Genomic DNA, 17,904 nt, shown 5'->3' with positions numbered 1-17,904 from the left:
CTACTTTTAGTTCTACAATCCCAAAACACTATTATTTTTAATTTACCACTAGTACCTCAAAGAATGAAACAGCACTTCATCCATGTTTAACTTTATACTTCAATTACCTCACACAGAATTTGATAGATTTTAGACAAATCTAAACAGAATGTCATGAAGATTATCACAAACTAATGTCATCAATCACAACTCCACTAATTGCTTTGATAAACTTTATTATATATGTTCAACAAAAGTAGTGGAGAGACATCAGTTGATATGACAAAACCATTTTATATTATCTCATTTTATTTTCACAGAAAACACTTTGCAAAGGAAAAATATTTTCAGAAAATGTATTTCACCTCCCTAAAGTCATATTGATAGTAAGAAGGGAAGCCAGAATTTTCAACCTAAATCTATTTAACTTCAAAGTTTTTGCATACAAAACATGCTAACAAGAATCAGAGGTAAAGCTCTATTTTTGCATACATCATCAAAGAACATGTTGTTGATCATCCAAAAGAAAAAAATGCAAAATTTTAAATATAAATTAAGTGGAGGGGCTGGGGATGTGGCTCAAGCGGTAGCGCGCTCGCCTTGCATGCGTGCGGCCCGGGTTCGATCCTCAGCACCACATACCAACAAAGATGTTGTGTCCGCCGAGTACTAAAAAATAAATATTTTAAAAAATCTCTCTCTCTCTCTCCTCTCTCTCTCTCTCCTCTCTCACTCTCTCTTTAAAAAAATAAATAAATAAATAAATAAATAAATTAAGTGGAACCAAATTCTTGTTAGAATTTCAAGTTTTAGTCACATTTAGGCCAAGTTCCAAGACACCAGGGATGGGAGAAAAGACTCATCCTAGAAAATACACGAAGATTTATGATTTATGACATGGTTGAAATTGTTACTTGTTTACATTAAATGAATCCACATTTACTTGGAAGAACTTTGGGCAGATTCACCATCTCAAAATTTCTACACTCTGCTGCCTCATCTCCACTGCTGGCTGTGAAAATAACTTCTACTCTCTTCAAATGTCTGATTCTACTTAAGAAAAGGACTTCATCTTGAGCGTATAACCGTATCATGGTGACAAAGATACCTAGAGAGAATTGCTTCTTTATTGTTTCTCTTTACCATATATTTGGAGACAGCATGGGTATATAGAACACATGAACCTGAGAAGCATATATATCTTAATCATTGGATGATTTTTGCATAATTAGAAAATGACTACTAAGTTAGGCTAAGCATGATCACCAATACCATCAATGGAATAAAAGGGAAATGTCATTAAAAATATTCTATATAAGACATACTAATCCAGAGTTCAGTGCCTAAAAATAAGACAAATTGGGTCCTAAAAGCAACAATAGTATGAATCATTATAATCATAAAAGTATTTATGTTGCTTTTCATGAGGCAGAGATCATAATGGGCACCATACCTTAACATCAGAAATAAATGGAGTAGGTTTCAGTGTCACAGAACAATGTGTTCGGGATAGCAGAAGAGGGGGAGGAGGGATCCTGGTCTTCTTTCTTTTTAAGCCTTCCAAACATTTCTGATATGAATATAGGGCATTTTGTTCTGCTTCAACTTTCTCAATTAAAGAATATGCTTCCTATAATGAAGTGTGGAAACAGAAAAACACATTTCAAGAGACTGAACCTCCTTTATATTTGCAGAAGACTGGTTACATTAAACAACATTATCTTTCTATATGCAATCGTTTTATATACATATACATATAATTATGCAGAATTAGAAAATGGTTACTAAATAATGCTAAACATGACCACCAATAGCATATTTATATGTCTAAATGTATTATCATAAGTTAATATGAGGCATTTATTTTTAAATCAAACTCTGAATATCACAATCATATTTCATTATCCTTAAGAAGTTCATAACACAATCATATACATTTATACTGATTAATGCACTTTGAGGTATGACTCTTAGGTAATGAAACTATTGAAACATGAAGTTTGTGATGTGAACATTAAGAGTTTCCTAGATACCAGAAAAATGAATAAAAAATAGACAAAAATACTTATTCTGTAAACCTGAAGGAAAAGCAATCACTTTTTTCAAAGGTTATACACAGATAACATATAAAACAAAAGAGAACATAAAAATAAGATCTAAATAATGCTTCAAAGGTAAGGTTAAAAAGATTCATCAGTGATATTTAAATTTCCTAATAATACTTAGTACATCAGAACTGCTAAGCTAATAGTTAAAATAATTTATAATGAATAATATTTTAGTCTTGATAGTCCCAGGTAAACTTGCTCTACTCGTTTTTACTTTTCTAAGATATTTAAACATTTTTAACAATAATTACTGATTTTTTATAAACATGATAAACTAGGAAAGTGTTCTCTCTAGAATCATTAAAATATTAATTTTAGTTAATGTCAAAATATCATAAAAGTCCAAATATAGCACTCTTGGTGCAAATAGTGAAACACTAAAAGAATTATCAATAAAATTAAGAAGGACACTATTCCCATTTTATTCTGGAAGTTCTATCCAATTTAACAAAACACAAAAGAAGAGACCCTAGAAATGAGAAGGCAGTATGTCTGTCTATCAAATTCGAAGTATATTTCACTCTGATACAAAAACCTGTGCTATTTCCTCTACAGCAGACATGTTGAATTAAAATTTTCCAATTGGAAATCTTAACCTCAAACTCAAAAGAATGGATGAGACTAGAGATAGGATTTGGGTGTGCTTCAAGCAAAGGGAAACAAAAGATATTCTATTTTGAGCATTTTGTTAATATGTCTTCAATTGCATCACAGGCTATAAAGATCAGGGTACTTCAGATTGTATCATAACAGGTAAAGTCAGATTAAGGAAAAATTATGCAACTACAGGGAAGGAGACCAATACCTTGAAAATCTGGAGACACGTCCTTTCTCTGGATTATGTTTGGAGCCTAGAAAATAAACCAGCATTGCTGGCCCACATGCCCTGATGTTATCTCACCCTGCTTTCAACCCCATCTCAATTTACTGGCTACCTGCCCTGGGGTACCCACATATAATCCCAAAATTGTGTTAGGGAGCTCCTGCTCCAGTGAGCCAGCTATACATGATCATCTTCCAACTTGACTCTAGCATCTTCTTTCTATGCCTATGAGCCCCAAAAGGATCAAAACCTGCTTATATTCTCTGTCATGGGCTGTCACACAGACATTTCTCAGACTGGCTATTTATCAGTATCATCACTAGAATTAAAAATTTTAAGATGGTTTATTTCTAACTCAAAATTAAAATCTCCAGGGTAGGGCTTGAGCATTTGTCTGATTAACGGATGCCAAGGATACGTCTAATCAACCCCTGCTCTTCTTGCCCTTCAGTGACTCCTCCAGTACTTGATGCATAAATTACAAACCTTTCTATTGGCCTTTCATTCCAATCATGATCATATTTATTTTCTAGCCTTATCTCCTTTTCTTTCTATTTCCTTCCCTCTCTCCTACCTCCCTCTCTATCAAACCTAACCTCTGAAGCCACAAAAGAAAAAACTTCACTCATCCACTGAGAACACTACACTTTTTCATGCTTCTGAGAAATTCCCTCTTCCTAGAGGTTCTTACAACTTCTTCTCTGCTTCAAGACCCACTTGAACATCATCTGACACTTCTAAGACAGCACCATGTACTTAGGTATTCCAAGTTCTTCACTCTTTATTTTAGCAGATATTTACAATATGTAACTTGTATGTATGACTGTCCACAGCCTCTAAACAATAAGTGTCTTATTGGAAGAGGCACTGCTTTATTTACCTCTTTGGGTTCAATCAATGTGTTCTGAATGAAAAACATACTAAATTATAACAGAAGAGGAGATAGAAGAGATTATCTTTTTATGATGTATTTAAGCTAGCATGATTAAAATGTTCTCATTGAGTCTTGATCCATTTTAACTTAAGACCTCCTACTCAGATTCCATGACCTGATTTGAAACAGGTTAGCAAAAAAGCATTAAATTTTTAATAAAAGGTCATGAAATAAAAGTTGAAAACACGGCCCTTGGTTTTGGTAAATTAGATAAATTCTATACTAGAACTCAAGACCAACCCTAATGCCAAGTAAAAATTAGAATTCAAAATTAGAGTCAAAACTGACCTGTTAATTAGATTTCATTAGTAAGAAAATGATTGCGGATTTCTTAAGGGGATTCTCCAAATAGAAACAAGTAAGTAGCATGGGGAAGTGGGAATCAAGAAAAAAAATTCCCTTGTAACCAGCTACCCTCAATTTTGAGACAGTGTCATCAATAAGGATATGAACGTTGTTTGCAACAACTAATGTATTATAATGGCAAAATCTAGATAACCATTCCCTCTTCAGAGACCAAGAAGTAGATTTCCATGGCATCACACAATGGAAAAGAACTCAAACCTCACTTTCTCTTGTCTAGCACAAATTGGGAAATTACAAGGGCTCACTAACTTGAAAGAAGAAATAATCCTTTTTTGTATCCAGAGAAAGGTTCATCCAAGGAACTTCAGTAGGAAAGGACTTCTACAACTCACAAGGGGAATAAGTTCTGAGTGTTCTTTCAATGATGATATGTGCTGCAATGTGCCCTGCAAAAACAATCAGGTCCAAAGCATCTTTATCTGGATGTAAATTTCTCTGCCTACGGCTTCCATTAAAGAAAACAAGACCTGCCTCTCTTCACAAGCTACCCAGTGCTGACGAAGACAGGTTGACATTAAATACATTTGACACAAGCTTGACACCCACAGTGCAGCAAAACACTAATGGAAAGATGTAATGCAATCTTGAGGGCATGATTAAGACATATGTAAACAGCTATCACAGGACTGGAATGATAAAGTGCCCCATTTACTCCTATTGAGCAGACCTCCCTGAGGTATAGTGTGGTTTCTCAACATGATGATGTACATGGCAGAAGAAGAAGAAAAGTAGATTAAGTCATATCCAAGAACCCTGGGAAGGAATATTGCTGAGATTAAAATAGGCAATTTATAAGATAAACCTAAGAGAAAACAAAGAAAGAAAAGTGTAGTCTTATAAAGAGAAATATCTAAAGCAACACATAATAGTTCAAAAAGAATGTTTCAGAGTGCTTAAAGTGAAAGTAGTAATAATAATAAAGGCTAACTTATTGACTGCTGACTCTGTACCAAAAGCTAAGCATTTTAAATGTAACATTTCATTGAGTCTTCCCAAGAACCCCCACTTTACAGATAAAGGAATTAAATCAGAGCATCAATAATTTGACTTAGGTCACACAGCTAATCAGCAGCTGAAGCAGAACTCTATTACAAGACTTTATACTCCTAACCCCTGTACTATCTTGTCTCAAAACAAAGCTAAGTTTAAAAAAAATATGGAAAGGCAACCTAGATGAAGTTTCCCATGCAGGACCTTTAAAACACTTGAAAGAAAAACAAAAATACATAGCATGCTAAATAATGTGTAACTATGCTAACACATAAATATGCTAAAATATTCTGTCTATAGTTGAAACCTGGGGGTCAAAACATGACCTCATAGGAGGAGAGGAGCCAGAATGAATGAGAAAGACATGGCTCTTTTATAAGGAAGATTTCAGCATGGAACAATTAAGAGGTGAGAAGATGTCTGAAATCATATATATATATTCTCCTCCTTCCCCCCCCCTAAAAAATAGAATTGACTTAAATGCTACAAAATCGAAAAAAAAATAACTAAATCCATTTGCTGCTAGCATAGTCAATAGAGTGATATTTAGGGGACACCAACATGTAAATTTGAAAAATATTAAGTCCGGGAGTTATGGGCTTCATCATTAGTTCAGATTCCAAAATGGGACTACATAATTGTATTGTGTAATTTGTATCAATTACAAAAATGATAATAATAATCTGCAAAACATAATAGTCCTTTGCTTAGAGTTGAGATGTTATTACTGGAATCTGGAAGTGTTAAACTCATCTCAACTGCAGATTCATTTACATTCCAACAAATAGCTTTAGGAGAAAGCTAGATGCAACAATTGGGGGTTTTTGCAGCAGAAACAACTGGAGAATCGGGTCTGGACCAAAGCATTCCTGACAGGTAGAGGACCTACTGAACATAGTCACCATGTGATCAGACACACATATTGGGAGGAATGACTTGACAAAGTTTCATTCCCTAAACAAGACAAATAAACTTCTTTTCCTTGGTAATCATTTTCTACTGAGGTGTGCAAACTAAAGTTTTAGTCTTTTCATCCCAGTACTGAAGATCTGGACTCCTAGGACATGTCAATCAACTGGCCCTACTGGCATCACTGGTCTTCCTCTTGAGGACTAGGGTTCCTCATTACAGAAAGTCCTCAAGGTAATGTTTGGCTGCAGTACAGAAAACTAGAGAATGGAATGCTGCCCTGGAAACCTTAGCACTTAGATTGAGGGACATTCCTGTCTCTTTCCATTGAGAAATTTCTTCTGTAAAGGTGCTAGAAGTCCGGCTGGTGGACTCTGGTGGACTGGGTGCAACAACATAAGCCACAGGACGAAGCAGATAAAATGGACTTCCATAAGTCAAACAACAAAGACAGAAATATAGGAAAAAATAAATCTCCAAATCAAGAAAAAAGCCAGCTATCTCATTTGGAAGGTTAATAAGTTATTACCAAAGGTTTGTCCCTCATTCATGGTAAAAAGTTGGTCCACTTTTAATTGATTTGAAATAAAACAGACACCTGATGGGATTATCTGGCCCCACAAGGATAGGAAACTTTTGAAAAACTGAGACAAAGTATGAATTATTTAAGAGTTCAGGAAGAGACCCGAGTTTTTTATACCTTTTTATGGTACCAGGTGACGCATCAATTACTGATTTGGGGACAATTTTATTACAAGAGCATGATAATGCAAAACATTCTGTAATATACCCAGCGAAAAATGAATGTCAAGGGAAAGAAGTTTATTTGTCTTCTTTTGTCTTCTTTAAAGAAAGAAAGTTTGGCAATTATTTGAGCCATAGCATCATTGTTTAGGAGAGTACCCTGAGGACTGATCATTAAGCCTTAACACTTGGATAAAACTGCCACTGAGGAGCAGAGGTGGCTACAGACGGTTACAGGACATTGAAATAAATATTCGGCATGTCTCCACTTGGTGAAAATCCTTGCAGAGGATCCCTCATAAAAAGCAGAACCTCTAAACACATCTCATGAGTCTATCCTAATAAGATACAATACTCACAATTTTTCTTAAGTTAAAATAGTTTCATTTAAGAAGCAGAAGGAAAAGATATGCCCTGGAAACTTGAGATTTCCCATCTCTCCAGGATGCCCCCAGCCTCAGTGAGAGGAAGGAGTGCATTATGGCAATATAAAAACAAGACTGAGTCATAAAAAAAAAGGAAGGGGAAAATCCCAGAGGTTTTACTCTCCTCAGGATCCAAGAGCCCAGGGATTGGTACTGGGAGAATTTCTAACAGAAAAATAAGGTTTATTTTCCATAGAAATAGAACTGAAGCATCCAGGTCCTCCAAGCATATGATCTTAGAAGTACCTGCTGAAAAAAAAAAAAAAAAAAAGGATGGGAACATACCCCAGAAGATCATTGTCCCCTTGGCCTTGTCAGTTTGGACTACCCAACACTGCCCAAACTCCACCTTTCAAATGTTGGAAATTCAAATTTAAAGAAGCTCTTCCCTAATACCGCCAAGGACAGACTTCTCCCACCTTAAACAGTGGCAGCATCTGTCTGTTCATCTACAGCCCTTAGCCTGATGTAAAAGACTTGTCATGACTCGTCTCTACTTTCTCTCTGGTCTCATATACATGATGAGCCTCTCCCCCACCCTCCTCCTACCCCTGCTGCTTCTAAGCCAGGTACTCTGAACAACCCGCAGAATGGCAAGTGCTCTATGCCCTTGGTACCCTTGGGCCCTTTGGACACATTTTTCTCTCTGCCTGGAATATCCTTTCTGCTCTCCTCTTTCTCTGGCTACTTGGTATTCTTTCAGTCCTCAACTTTATTTAATACAATGTCTTTCTATATTCACCTTTGTGTCACCTGTCTTTCAGGATTCAATGTCACCTGAGCTCTCCTGGAGGTTTCTTTCAACACCCCCACTGTTGAGTTAGGTACTCCCCTGAATTCTCCTAGCACTCCTGCAATTAAAGCTCCTATACGACAGACCCACAAGCATCTATTTACTTGTCTATGTTTCCACATACTGGATTTATCTATAAATAAATTTCAGGGACCACAAAGAGCAGGTGGGGACCAGAAAAGTGGGACCACAAAAAATAAGCAAATTCATCCATATTTGTTGAATAAATAAAGGATTTCTTGTTTGTTCTTTATCTCTTGTACTCAGCAAAATACCAGACACATAGTGAACTTTCAATAAATATTTGCTCAATGAATCCCAGGCACTCAAAATTATTTGTTGGATGGATAAATTGATGGACAGATGACCAGAAAGTATTACATATAGAAATCTTAAATTCCTATATTCTACTTGTTAACCTCAAACACTTACCCTTCTGGCTGTCTCACACCCTCATTTCCTAGCCCCTGATTTTTCTCATAGAGATATCGAGTCTTTTGATATTTCCAGTTACCTTGATGGTGTTACTTTGTTCCCCATTCAATCTGCACTCATTTCTTCTTTTCATACCATGAACATTTAATCCCTACCTTCATTCAAAAAAAAAAAATCCTGCAAAAGTCTTCGCTGTCATAAACATTCTGCTTCACTTCTACTAAAACACCACTTCAGGATAATGTCATGTCACTGTGAGGATGGGGCTCTTGCTCTCCAACCTCAGCAAGAACTTCGTGATGCCGGACAGTCCTCTTTCTTGGTGGGAGCTCATCTATTCTTCCCCACTCTCCAATCATCTTCACACTCCCCATTCCAAATGCCCCACCACCTCCATTTCTGGCAGATACCTACGCCTCCTACTGTATCAAATTAATGAGATAAGAAAGCATCAACTCGGGCTGAGGTTGTGGCTCAGTGTAGAGTACTCACCTGGCACATGCAAGGAACTGGGTTCAATCCTCAGCACCACATAAAAAAATGAATAAATAAAGGTATTGTGTCCATCTACAACTAAAAGTATTTTAAAAAAAAAGAAAGAAAGCATCAACCAACTCCCTACTTCATGCCTACAAACTTTTTATATCTGTCAGTTGCTCCTTCCCTGCTGTATCAAAGCATGAGGGGTTTGCCCTGCAGCCTACCCTCAACTGAAGATGGTCCCCTTTATCTGTGCTTTCAATCTCATTCTCTTCCCTCTCCTGTAGGACTTTACCTCATACATTAACTTCATATGTTAACTTTTCATATCTTCAATTTCTCTCTTTGTTCTGGCTTTTCATCATTAGCATAGTAATATACCAATTTTTTCTCTTAAACCCCTCCTAACTCTGTATCTCCCTCCTAGCTTTAGCTTTTCTTTCCTTCCCTTATCAGCAAGTTACTTGTAGCATGACTCTCTGTCTTCTTCCTATGACATTCACATTTGGATTTTAAATATCCAAAGGTCCATGTGTTAAAAGCTTGGTCCCCAGCCCATGGTGCTGCTGGGAGGTAGTAGAACCTTTAGTAGACATGGCTTAGTAAGGGGAAGTCAGGTCGTGGCCTTCAAAGGGGATTTTGGGATCCTGGCCTCTCCTTGCTCTTGCTTCCCAGCTACCATGAAGTGAACAGGTTGCTTCTGTGATACACTACCATCATGTTGTACTGCCTCGCCACAGGCCCAAATGCAACTGGGCCAAATGACCATGAACCAAAATAAACTTTTCCTCCTTTCAAGTTGTTTATCTCAGGCACTTTGTCACAGCAATGCAAACAGCCAGTGCAAACTTTTACAGATCATACATAGAGGCAAAAGTAAAGAAGATCTCATAACTTGAAATGTGATTGTCATCAGGAAATTAAACTAATATCAACATTTAATAAACCTGCAAGAAGACAGAAGAATTTCCAGGCCAGAGTGAAACACAATTAAAGGAATCAACAAGTGTCAGACACATTTTAGTATGCACAAGGCCCTGGTTTAATTGCCAGCACTCAAAAAAATAAATAAACAACAACAACAACAAACAGTATCAATAAGAAATGAGAGGATCTATTGTTATGTATATCTAAAAAGAACAAATTTTTAAAAATTAAAAGACTGGAATGTAAATTTTCAGTATCCATCTGAGAGAGAAGGTACTTTAGCCAAAGGACTTTTCGCATTTTAATTCCATGGTAAGAAATGCACTAGGCTGGCACAATGTTGTGTCAACATTGTAATTTCCCTCACTGTGACTCCTGATTTTATTTGGCTTCCCATACAGCTTGTTCCTATAGAAAGAGAATCTCGTATTTTAAGAAAGTTCAGGACTAGAGGAATAGAACAGTACCCCTGCTTAGAACAGACTACATATAGTTAATAATGGAATATAAGAGCAACAAATTTTTTTGGCAGGGGGGTACCAGGGATTGAACTCAGGGGCATGCAATCACTGAGCCACATCCCTAGCCCTATTTTGTATTTTATTTAGAGACAGGGTCTCACTGAGTTGCTTGGTGCCTCACTGTTGCTGAGGTTAGCTTTGAACTCATGATTTTCCTGCCTCAGTCTCCCAAGCTGCTGGGATTACAGGTGTGTACCACCACACCTGGCTGTCACAAATTATTTTTAAGAAAGAGAAATAAATGTAACATAAATTGTACATCAGTAATAAAGAAATGAAATATTATTACCATCAAAAATTTCTGTGAAGTTGTACAGGTTTCATCTTTCTCATATAATACAAGAGCTTTCTGCATTAAGTAAATTGCTTTGGATAGTTTGTTCTTCTTTATTTTATTCATTACACTTAATTCTGCAAAAGCAAACATTTTACCAAAGGGAAAGATGAAAATTATTATTCAAATTCTTCTGGAAATACAGGTTATCCCCATATTAATTACCTGTAAAACAATCATCACTTCTGGATTGTTTTTGCTTTTCTGAACCTTTGGCAGAAATGTTTTTGCTCGCAGTTGGAATCTGCAAAACTGAAGAAGACCTTCATTACAACCAGATTTGTGTCCAAGACAGGAAATAGTTTTAAAACATTAAAGAGTAAGTATCTCTTCGTAAAATTATTGCTTCCTCTATTATATCTTTTTTAATCAATAGATAAAAAAAATTAAATATATTTACTATGATACAGTTTTTTGTCAGATCATCTTTTATTTGCCACGGTATACCTCAGGACATAGAATTTCCAAATTGTAAAAGGATTTCATTTCTTTAACTTCACCTTAAGAAGAAGGTGAACTTTTGAAAACCACCCTAAGATACCATCTCACTCCAGTAAGATTGGCAGCCATTAAGAAATCCAACAACAACAAGTGCTGGCGAGGATGCGGGGAAATGGGTACACTTGTTCATTGTTGGTGGGACTGCAAAATGGTGCAGCCAATTTGGAAAGCAGTATGGAGATTTCTTGGAAAGTTGGGAATGGAACCACCATTTGACCCAGCTATTCCCCTCCTCGGTCTATTCCCTAAAGACCTAACAAGAGCATGCTACAGGGACACTGCTATATCGATGTTCATAGCAGCACAATTCACGATAGCAAGATTGTGGAACCAACCTAGAAGCCCTTCAATAGATGAATGGATTAAAAAATGTGGCATTTACACACAATGCAGTATTACTCTGCAATAAGAAATGACAAAATCATAGAATTTGGAGGGAAATGGATGGCATTAGAGCAGATTATGCTAAGTGAAGCTAGCCAATCCTTAAAAAACAAATGTCAAATGTCTTCTTTGATATAAGGGGAGTAACCAAGGACAGGGTAGAGACGAAGAGCTGGAGAAGAAGAATAACATTAAACAGGGATGATAGGCGGGAGGGAAAGTGAGAGTTAAGGGAAATTGCATGGAATTGGAAGGTGAGCCTCAGGGTTATACACAATTACATATAAGAGGAAAGGAGGAGTAGGAGAAAAATTATATAAGTGGAAGAAACGATTTATAGTAGAGGGGATGGAGAGAGAGTAGGGGAGGGGAGGGGAGGGGAGGGGTGAGGGGACAGTGGAGAATGGGATAGACAGCAGAATACATCAGTCACTAGAAAGGCAATTTGTAAATCAATGGAAATGTAACTGATGTGACACAGCAATCTGTATACGGGGTAAAAATGGGAGTTCATAACCCACTTGAATCAATCTGTGAAATATGGTATAATAAGAACTATGTAATGTTTTGAACAACCAACAATAAAATAATTTTAAAAAAAATAAAATAAAATAAAAAAAAAGAAGGTGAACTTTTGTTCACTTTATCTTTTGCATAAAATATAGATGGCAAGTCCTGATACGAATCAGCCTTTCTAGAGAAACTGTTTTATCTTGGTCCCTGCAAGAGCTCCAAGTACCCAGGAAGACCAAATGCTGCTCAACTGAAACACAATTGGTTGCCAGTTTGTTAATCTTGGTGTATAACTGGGACTGACCATCATGGTGGTCCAGAAAAGAAAGGAACCCAGATGAGGGAGAAAAGGATGAAGCTATGCTATCCCAAGGAGATAGAAACCATTGGCTTGATTCTTGATTTTCATATCCAATCCTCAAGAGACCTGGTAATATCTTCTTTCTTTCTGTCCTTGGAAGGTATTTCTGGGTGCCTATAATGACCTTACAATAACTCCCTTTCATAGAGTTTTAATTATTTGTGCTAATTCATATGCATCACCCTGGGGTGGTGACTGATGAAAAGATGGCAAAAGACAGCATTAAAGAATATAAGGTTTCTTTAATGGCAAAGGATAAGGAAACTTACTTGCATGGGGATAGCAATGCAAAACAGAAAGTAATGCACCATTCTCTCAGTACCTCGGGTTTTATAAGTGCTAATTAAGCTCTCCTGATTATAATCTTTGGTGATAAGGAGGACAGGATTTTAAGAAAACTGAATGCCAGATACAGATGAGTCATATTTAATAACATGGTCATATATCGGCAACCACTGTGAAGTTCTTGAATCAGAATGATATAAACAGTATTTAGGGAACATCAACCTGGCAGTAGCATACTTAAGTGAAGAAAGATAAGAGAAACAAAGTGCTAATCTGTGCTAAGGTGGTAGTTCAATAAAGCAGAGGAAAATTCAAGAAGCCCAGAGACACTGCAAAAAATAACGAGTAATTCCATTTAAAATTTAACTCAGTTCTACCATCAATATTTTTAAATGGCCTCTGATTTTTTTTAAAAAAAATGGCTTTCAAAGACTTATGGACGACAGAGAATATACTATTTAGCCATAACTCCATGAGTAAATAAGACCCAATTTCTGCACAAATGAAGATAATACTAAATGAGAACAGGGGGCTTTTTGTTGTTGTTGTTGTTGTTGCTGCTGCTGCTGCTGCTGCTAGGGATTGAACCCAAGACCTTGTGCATGCAAAGCAAGCACTCTGAGCTATACCTCCAGTCCTAAGCTATATCTCCAGCCTGGGCTTGTTTCTTAAAGGAAACCTGACACAATGATTTTAGACATATTTTGAAATATATTTCCTAATTAAATTTTTTCAGCCCAAAGAATGTTCAAGGTTATTATTTTAAGTAACCTCACTTATGTATTAGGCAAACATAATCAAGTTTTCAATTTTATGATGACACAGAGATATTTAACTATTATTTGTTTCTCTTTATACCCAGTAGGTCATATGGGAAACAGTTTTTAAAATCACATAAATGTTTAAAATAAGATGTGAAAGGAAGAAAAAAATAAAAGGATGAAAACAAGGATCTTGGTAGGCACAAAATAATTGTTTTCTTGACTGAATTTTTTTAAATGCTAATAATTTCCTATAACTCTAGGAAGTATAATTATACTTTTTAAAGAAGTTAACTGATTTGATATACAAAGTGCAAAGCAATGGAAAGTACAGATATTAATCTGAGAAATGAGAAAATATAATCAAATTTATCTAGAAAACAAGAACTCAGTTACACATTTAACTGATTCTATAATTGAACTTGGCTGAAAAACTGATTTAGTTTAAGTTCTTTGTTTTGATGACTACTACCTTTCAACTGGTCGAGAAGTACAACAGCTATCCGGTGCTGAGCTTGAATTAGTTCAAGATGCAAATCCATTATGAAAGTATTTGCTGTGATTGGTTTGTAAGAATTTCCATCTACCTCAGGGGCATACTTTGGTCCAGCAAAGTTGAAGTAGAAATAAAAATAAATATAGTTATCAAAACATCCAAACAATAGCCATGTCCTATTATCACTCAAGTTATCATCTTACTCATAGCCATCAAATTCTGCTCACTTCTTAACCCCAAGCACATGGCTCACATGCCAATAAATACGATCCCAGAATTCATCAGGGTGCTCTTCATTGACATATCCAAAGACTACTTGCTCTTCTTGATTTCTTCTGGGAACACAGGAATATATTTCTGTCCCATGAAAGGAAAACTACCACATGCTTATTAAAACCTACTTGTAAAGAAGGTCAGTCCTCTTCCACCTTAAGTAAAACTTCAACCCAATATAAGATTTTTCCATTCCTACCTTGACATAGAAGTGGTCAATTACTGGTGATCCACTTGGCAAAGTAGTTAAAACACAATTAAAATTCATCACACCAATTACTTTGTCAAGAAGTTCATAAGCAAAAAACAATTGTTCCACAGGACTTTTCTAAAATAATTTTACAAACAAAAAAGAGAGAAAACTTCAGCAAAAGTCATATGTAAAATTTCTAAACTCTTTAACAATAATCGAAACCAAACAATAGAAAATTATTTAACAGAATTTATAGTCTAACATCAGCAATGCCATGTCCCTTACTGAATGTCTTTATCTTGGACTGAATGTCAAGTAGTAGCAATGAACATGAAAATAAAAAAGATATTTCATCATTTTTCCAAGCATAAGTTAAACTTTTCACAAATATGTATAACTTCTATTTGTTGTTTTCAATCTGATTTGTTGATTTTGAAACCTGTACAAAAATGCACAGGTAAGTTTTAAAATAGGACTCACATATTTTTGTTGTTTTCACATACTTACTTTGAAAAAAAATATATTATTTTTGAAAGCTCAGAATCCCAGAACTAAAGGTTTAGACATATAAGAGTCCCTCAAATCCAACATCTAAGCCATGATTTTCAAAAAGTAAATATCCTTTAAATGTAACTATTCTCACAGAGAAACAAATATAGAGAATAATATAAAGAACAGGCAGCCTTATCTGAGTTTTCAAATTCTCCACATTTTTCCAAAATTTTTTTTAGAAAACAAAGCATAAACATATATGCATAAAATAGAAATGCCCTATATAACTGTCCACAAAGCTATTTCTCTTTTCTGCCCCTAGAGGTAGCCATTGACCATGAATTGGTTTTACCATCCTTTTTCGAATGCTTTTAAACTTTCTCCATGAATGTGTTCTTAACAATATGCAAAATTACTGTGCATAATTTTTAATTCTCTCTTATAAAATTCTGTAGACTGCTTTTTTCTCTCAACCATATGTTGTTGAAAGTTACTCAGGTCTGTGTATGTAACTCAGAGGGTCAGGCAGAGTTTGGTTGTGAACACAGAAGCACTCCGGGTATTTTAAGCAGAAGGATATTTAATGTGCAGAATTAGAGCTATCCATCACCACTGGAAGGCATGGGAGAGGAAGGATCAAGAAAGCTGCCAGTGACAATCTGACTTCATGCAATTCTCAAGGGTTCCTCAGAAGCCTCTGTGAATTTAAGACTCTGGGAGATAGCTGACAACAACCTCAGCTTCTACTGCACTGAAAGCAGGTGAATTCCAAGGACTTTCTGGGTATGGCTGGTAAATTCACACCTCCCATCTGCCAATGCACAATGAGAACAATCTCTCTCTCTCTCTCTCTCTCTCTCTCTCTCTCTCTCTCTCTCTCTCTCTCTCTCCTCTTTTGCTTACAAATTCATGCAAATGCCCCTCATTGAAAGACCAATAACCTAAAACACATGGAAATGAGATGCTGGGAATATAGTTCCAGGCTTCCCCCCTATAATTCAAAGGTTACTATAGAGGGGTCCACAATGATACCAAGCTGACTCTAATTCAAGGCCACTCTAGCCATTCATTCCTATAGCTACAATGAACTGGTGTTACCGTGAAGAGTATGCCACAATTTATTCCCTCATCTGATGAAGGACATTTAGATTGCTACTACTAAATATACTGCAATGTCTTGCATGTATCTGTGCATAAAGACAAAATTAATACTCCCCTTATAGTCTTTATATCTTTTTTTCTGTTTTCTCTTTTATTCATCTAAAATTTCCAGGACATGTTGAACAGAAGAATGACAGATATCCTAATGTGGTTACATCGGTTTGATTATTGTTAAATTAAAGGGACTGCCTTTAATGTTTTACTCTAGGCATGACATTCACTGAGGTCTGTGGATGACACTTTGTATAGGATAGGGAAGCCTTCTTCTATTCCTAACTGCCAAAAAGAGTCCTTTTTCAAAAGGATGGCTGTGGAATTTTGTCAAATGAAGCTGCACCTCTTCACCTACTGATGTGGTCATATTTCTCTCCTTTAATCTGTTAATGTTAATATTGCATTATAGATCCTCCTGTGTCAAGTCATCCTTGCATTTCCTGGAATAAACACAATTTGATTGTATTTAACCATTCACAATATATATCTCCACTAAAGAATCACAAGCTTAGGGAGGTTCCAGAGTAATCCAAGTAGTATGAATTCAAACAGCAAACCTCCTGGAGGACAGACCCAAGATTATAAATCAATTAAGGAGAGAGATTTTCTCCCATGCACTTCTCAGGACCCAAATTAAGTAAACTCTCTGTATAAACAGACAGTTTTTTCTTTTTTTTTTTTTTTCTAACATACCCTTTCCTAGGATGCAGTCTTATAGGTTCTAGCTCTACGTGAGGGTCTCAGTGCCAAGCCCATCTGTCAGGTGCCCAAGCCTCATCTCCTATCCCTGGACGGCCAGTAAACATCTCGGCTTCCTTAGCAGTATGCCCAGCAACCCACTGCAGCTCCCACTTTTGAGCTTACCGTTCTGGTTTTCAGCTCACTATTTCAGCTTTCAATTTTGGCCCCTAGCATTTACCTTACTTTCTTGTGAGCTCTGAAATGTGCCTAAGAGATATTCGTCCAATGTTGTCCAAAATTCTAGGTGTTTTCTAGCAGAAGGACTTTTAAGTCATCTAGGTTGCTATTTGACCAGAAACAGACATCTCTAAGAATTCCTTTTTAAAATGGAAAAATTTCAAAGACCACACACACCCACATATCATCATTATCACGACTACTTCATTATCAACACAGCCAAAATTTAATTAAAATGTGCTCCTGCTACTGGGCTAAGTGCTTTACACAGACTAATCCTTTAATTGCCATAGCCCTATAAAATATACACTCTAGTTATCATAATCTTAAAATCCATTTGTTGAAGAAACAGATGCTATGCATTCAATAAAACTATAAAATAGTTTCATGTTATATAATTGGGTACTGTTGGGACAGTACCCAATCTATTTTTTCACACTGTAACTTATACTTATGCAAGATATAGAACTTATTCCCCTACAGACTCTGCTAGGTAAGCATATGGATTTTGGATTCTCCTTATGATAAATACTTGGTCTTGTTTCCCCACTTGGTTCCCCAAGGTGGGTCTGAGAATCCCACATTGAGATTTGGTGTACCACATGAGACATAAAAGAAACCATGATCAGCTACCATATACCAGATACTGGTTTCCACAATGTTACCAATGTCTCCTTTAAACAAGATAACAACCCAATAGTAATAGGGACTATTAATAATTTTACAAATGAGGACATATGAACAGATTAAATCATTTATACAAGGTCATGTAGTCAATATCACAGTCAAGATTCAACTTCAGGT

The 17,904-nt window shown here is 36.1% G+C and overlaps 1 protein-coding gene across 1 annotated transcript in view; it reads right to left on the bottom strand.

Moving 5' to 3' along the window:
• CFAP54 (cilia and flagella associated protein 54) overlaps positions 1-17,904 on the bottom strand; it is a gene marked incomplete at its 3' end in the record, with an annotated part of 282,789 nt that overhangs the window by 223,899 nt on the left and 40,986 nt on the right. The window contains exons 16-20 of the mRNA XM_081309497.1: positions 14,542-14,670; positions 14,046-14,172; positions 10,934-11,020; positions 10,724-10,845; positions 1,433-1,609 (exon numbers count right to left, since the gene is read on the bottom strand). Of these exons, the coding sequence (XP_081165623.1) occupies positions 1,433-1,609; positions 10,724-10,845; positions 10,934-11,020; positions 14,046-14,172; positions 14,542-14,670 (642 nt within the window). The remainder of the gene's footprint in view (positions 1-1,432; positions 1,610-10,723; positions 10,846-10,933; positions 11,021-14,045; positions 14,173-14,541; positions 14,671-17,904) is intronic.

This window comes from Spermophilus citellus (assembly GCF_964194105.1).
Source record: "Spermophilus citellus genome assembly, chromosome: 10".
In the NCBI taxonomy this organism is placed as follows: Eukaryota; Metazoa; Chordata; class Mammalia; order Rodentia; family Sciuridae; genus Spermophilus; species Spermophilus citellus.
The sequence above is the reverse complement of the archived record's forward strand: the minus strand, read 5'-3'. Positions and strand labels throughout refer to the sequence as shown.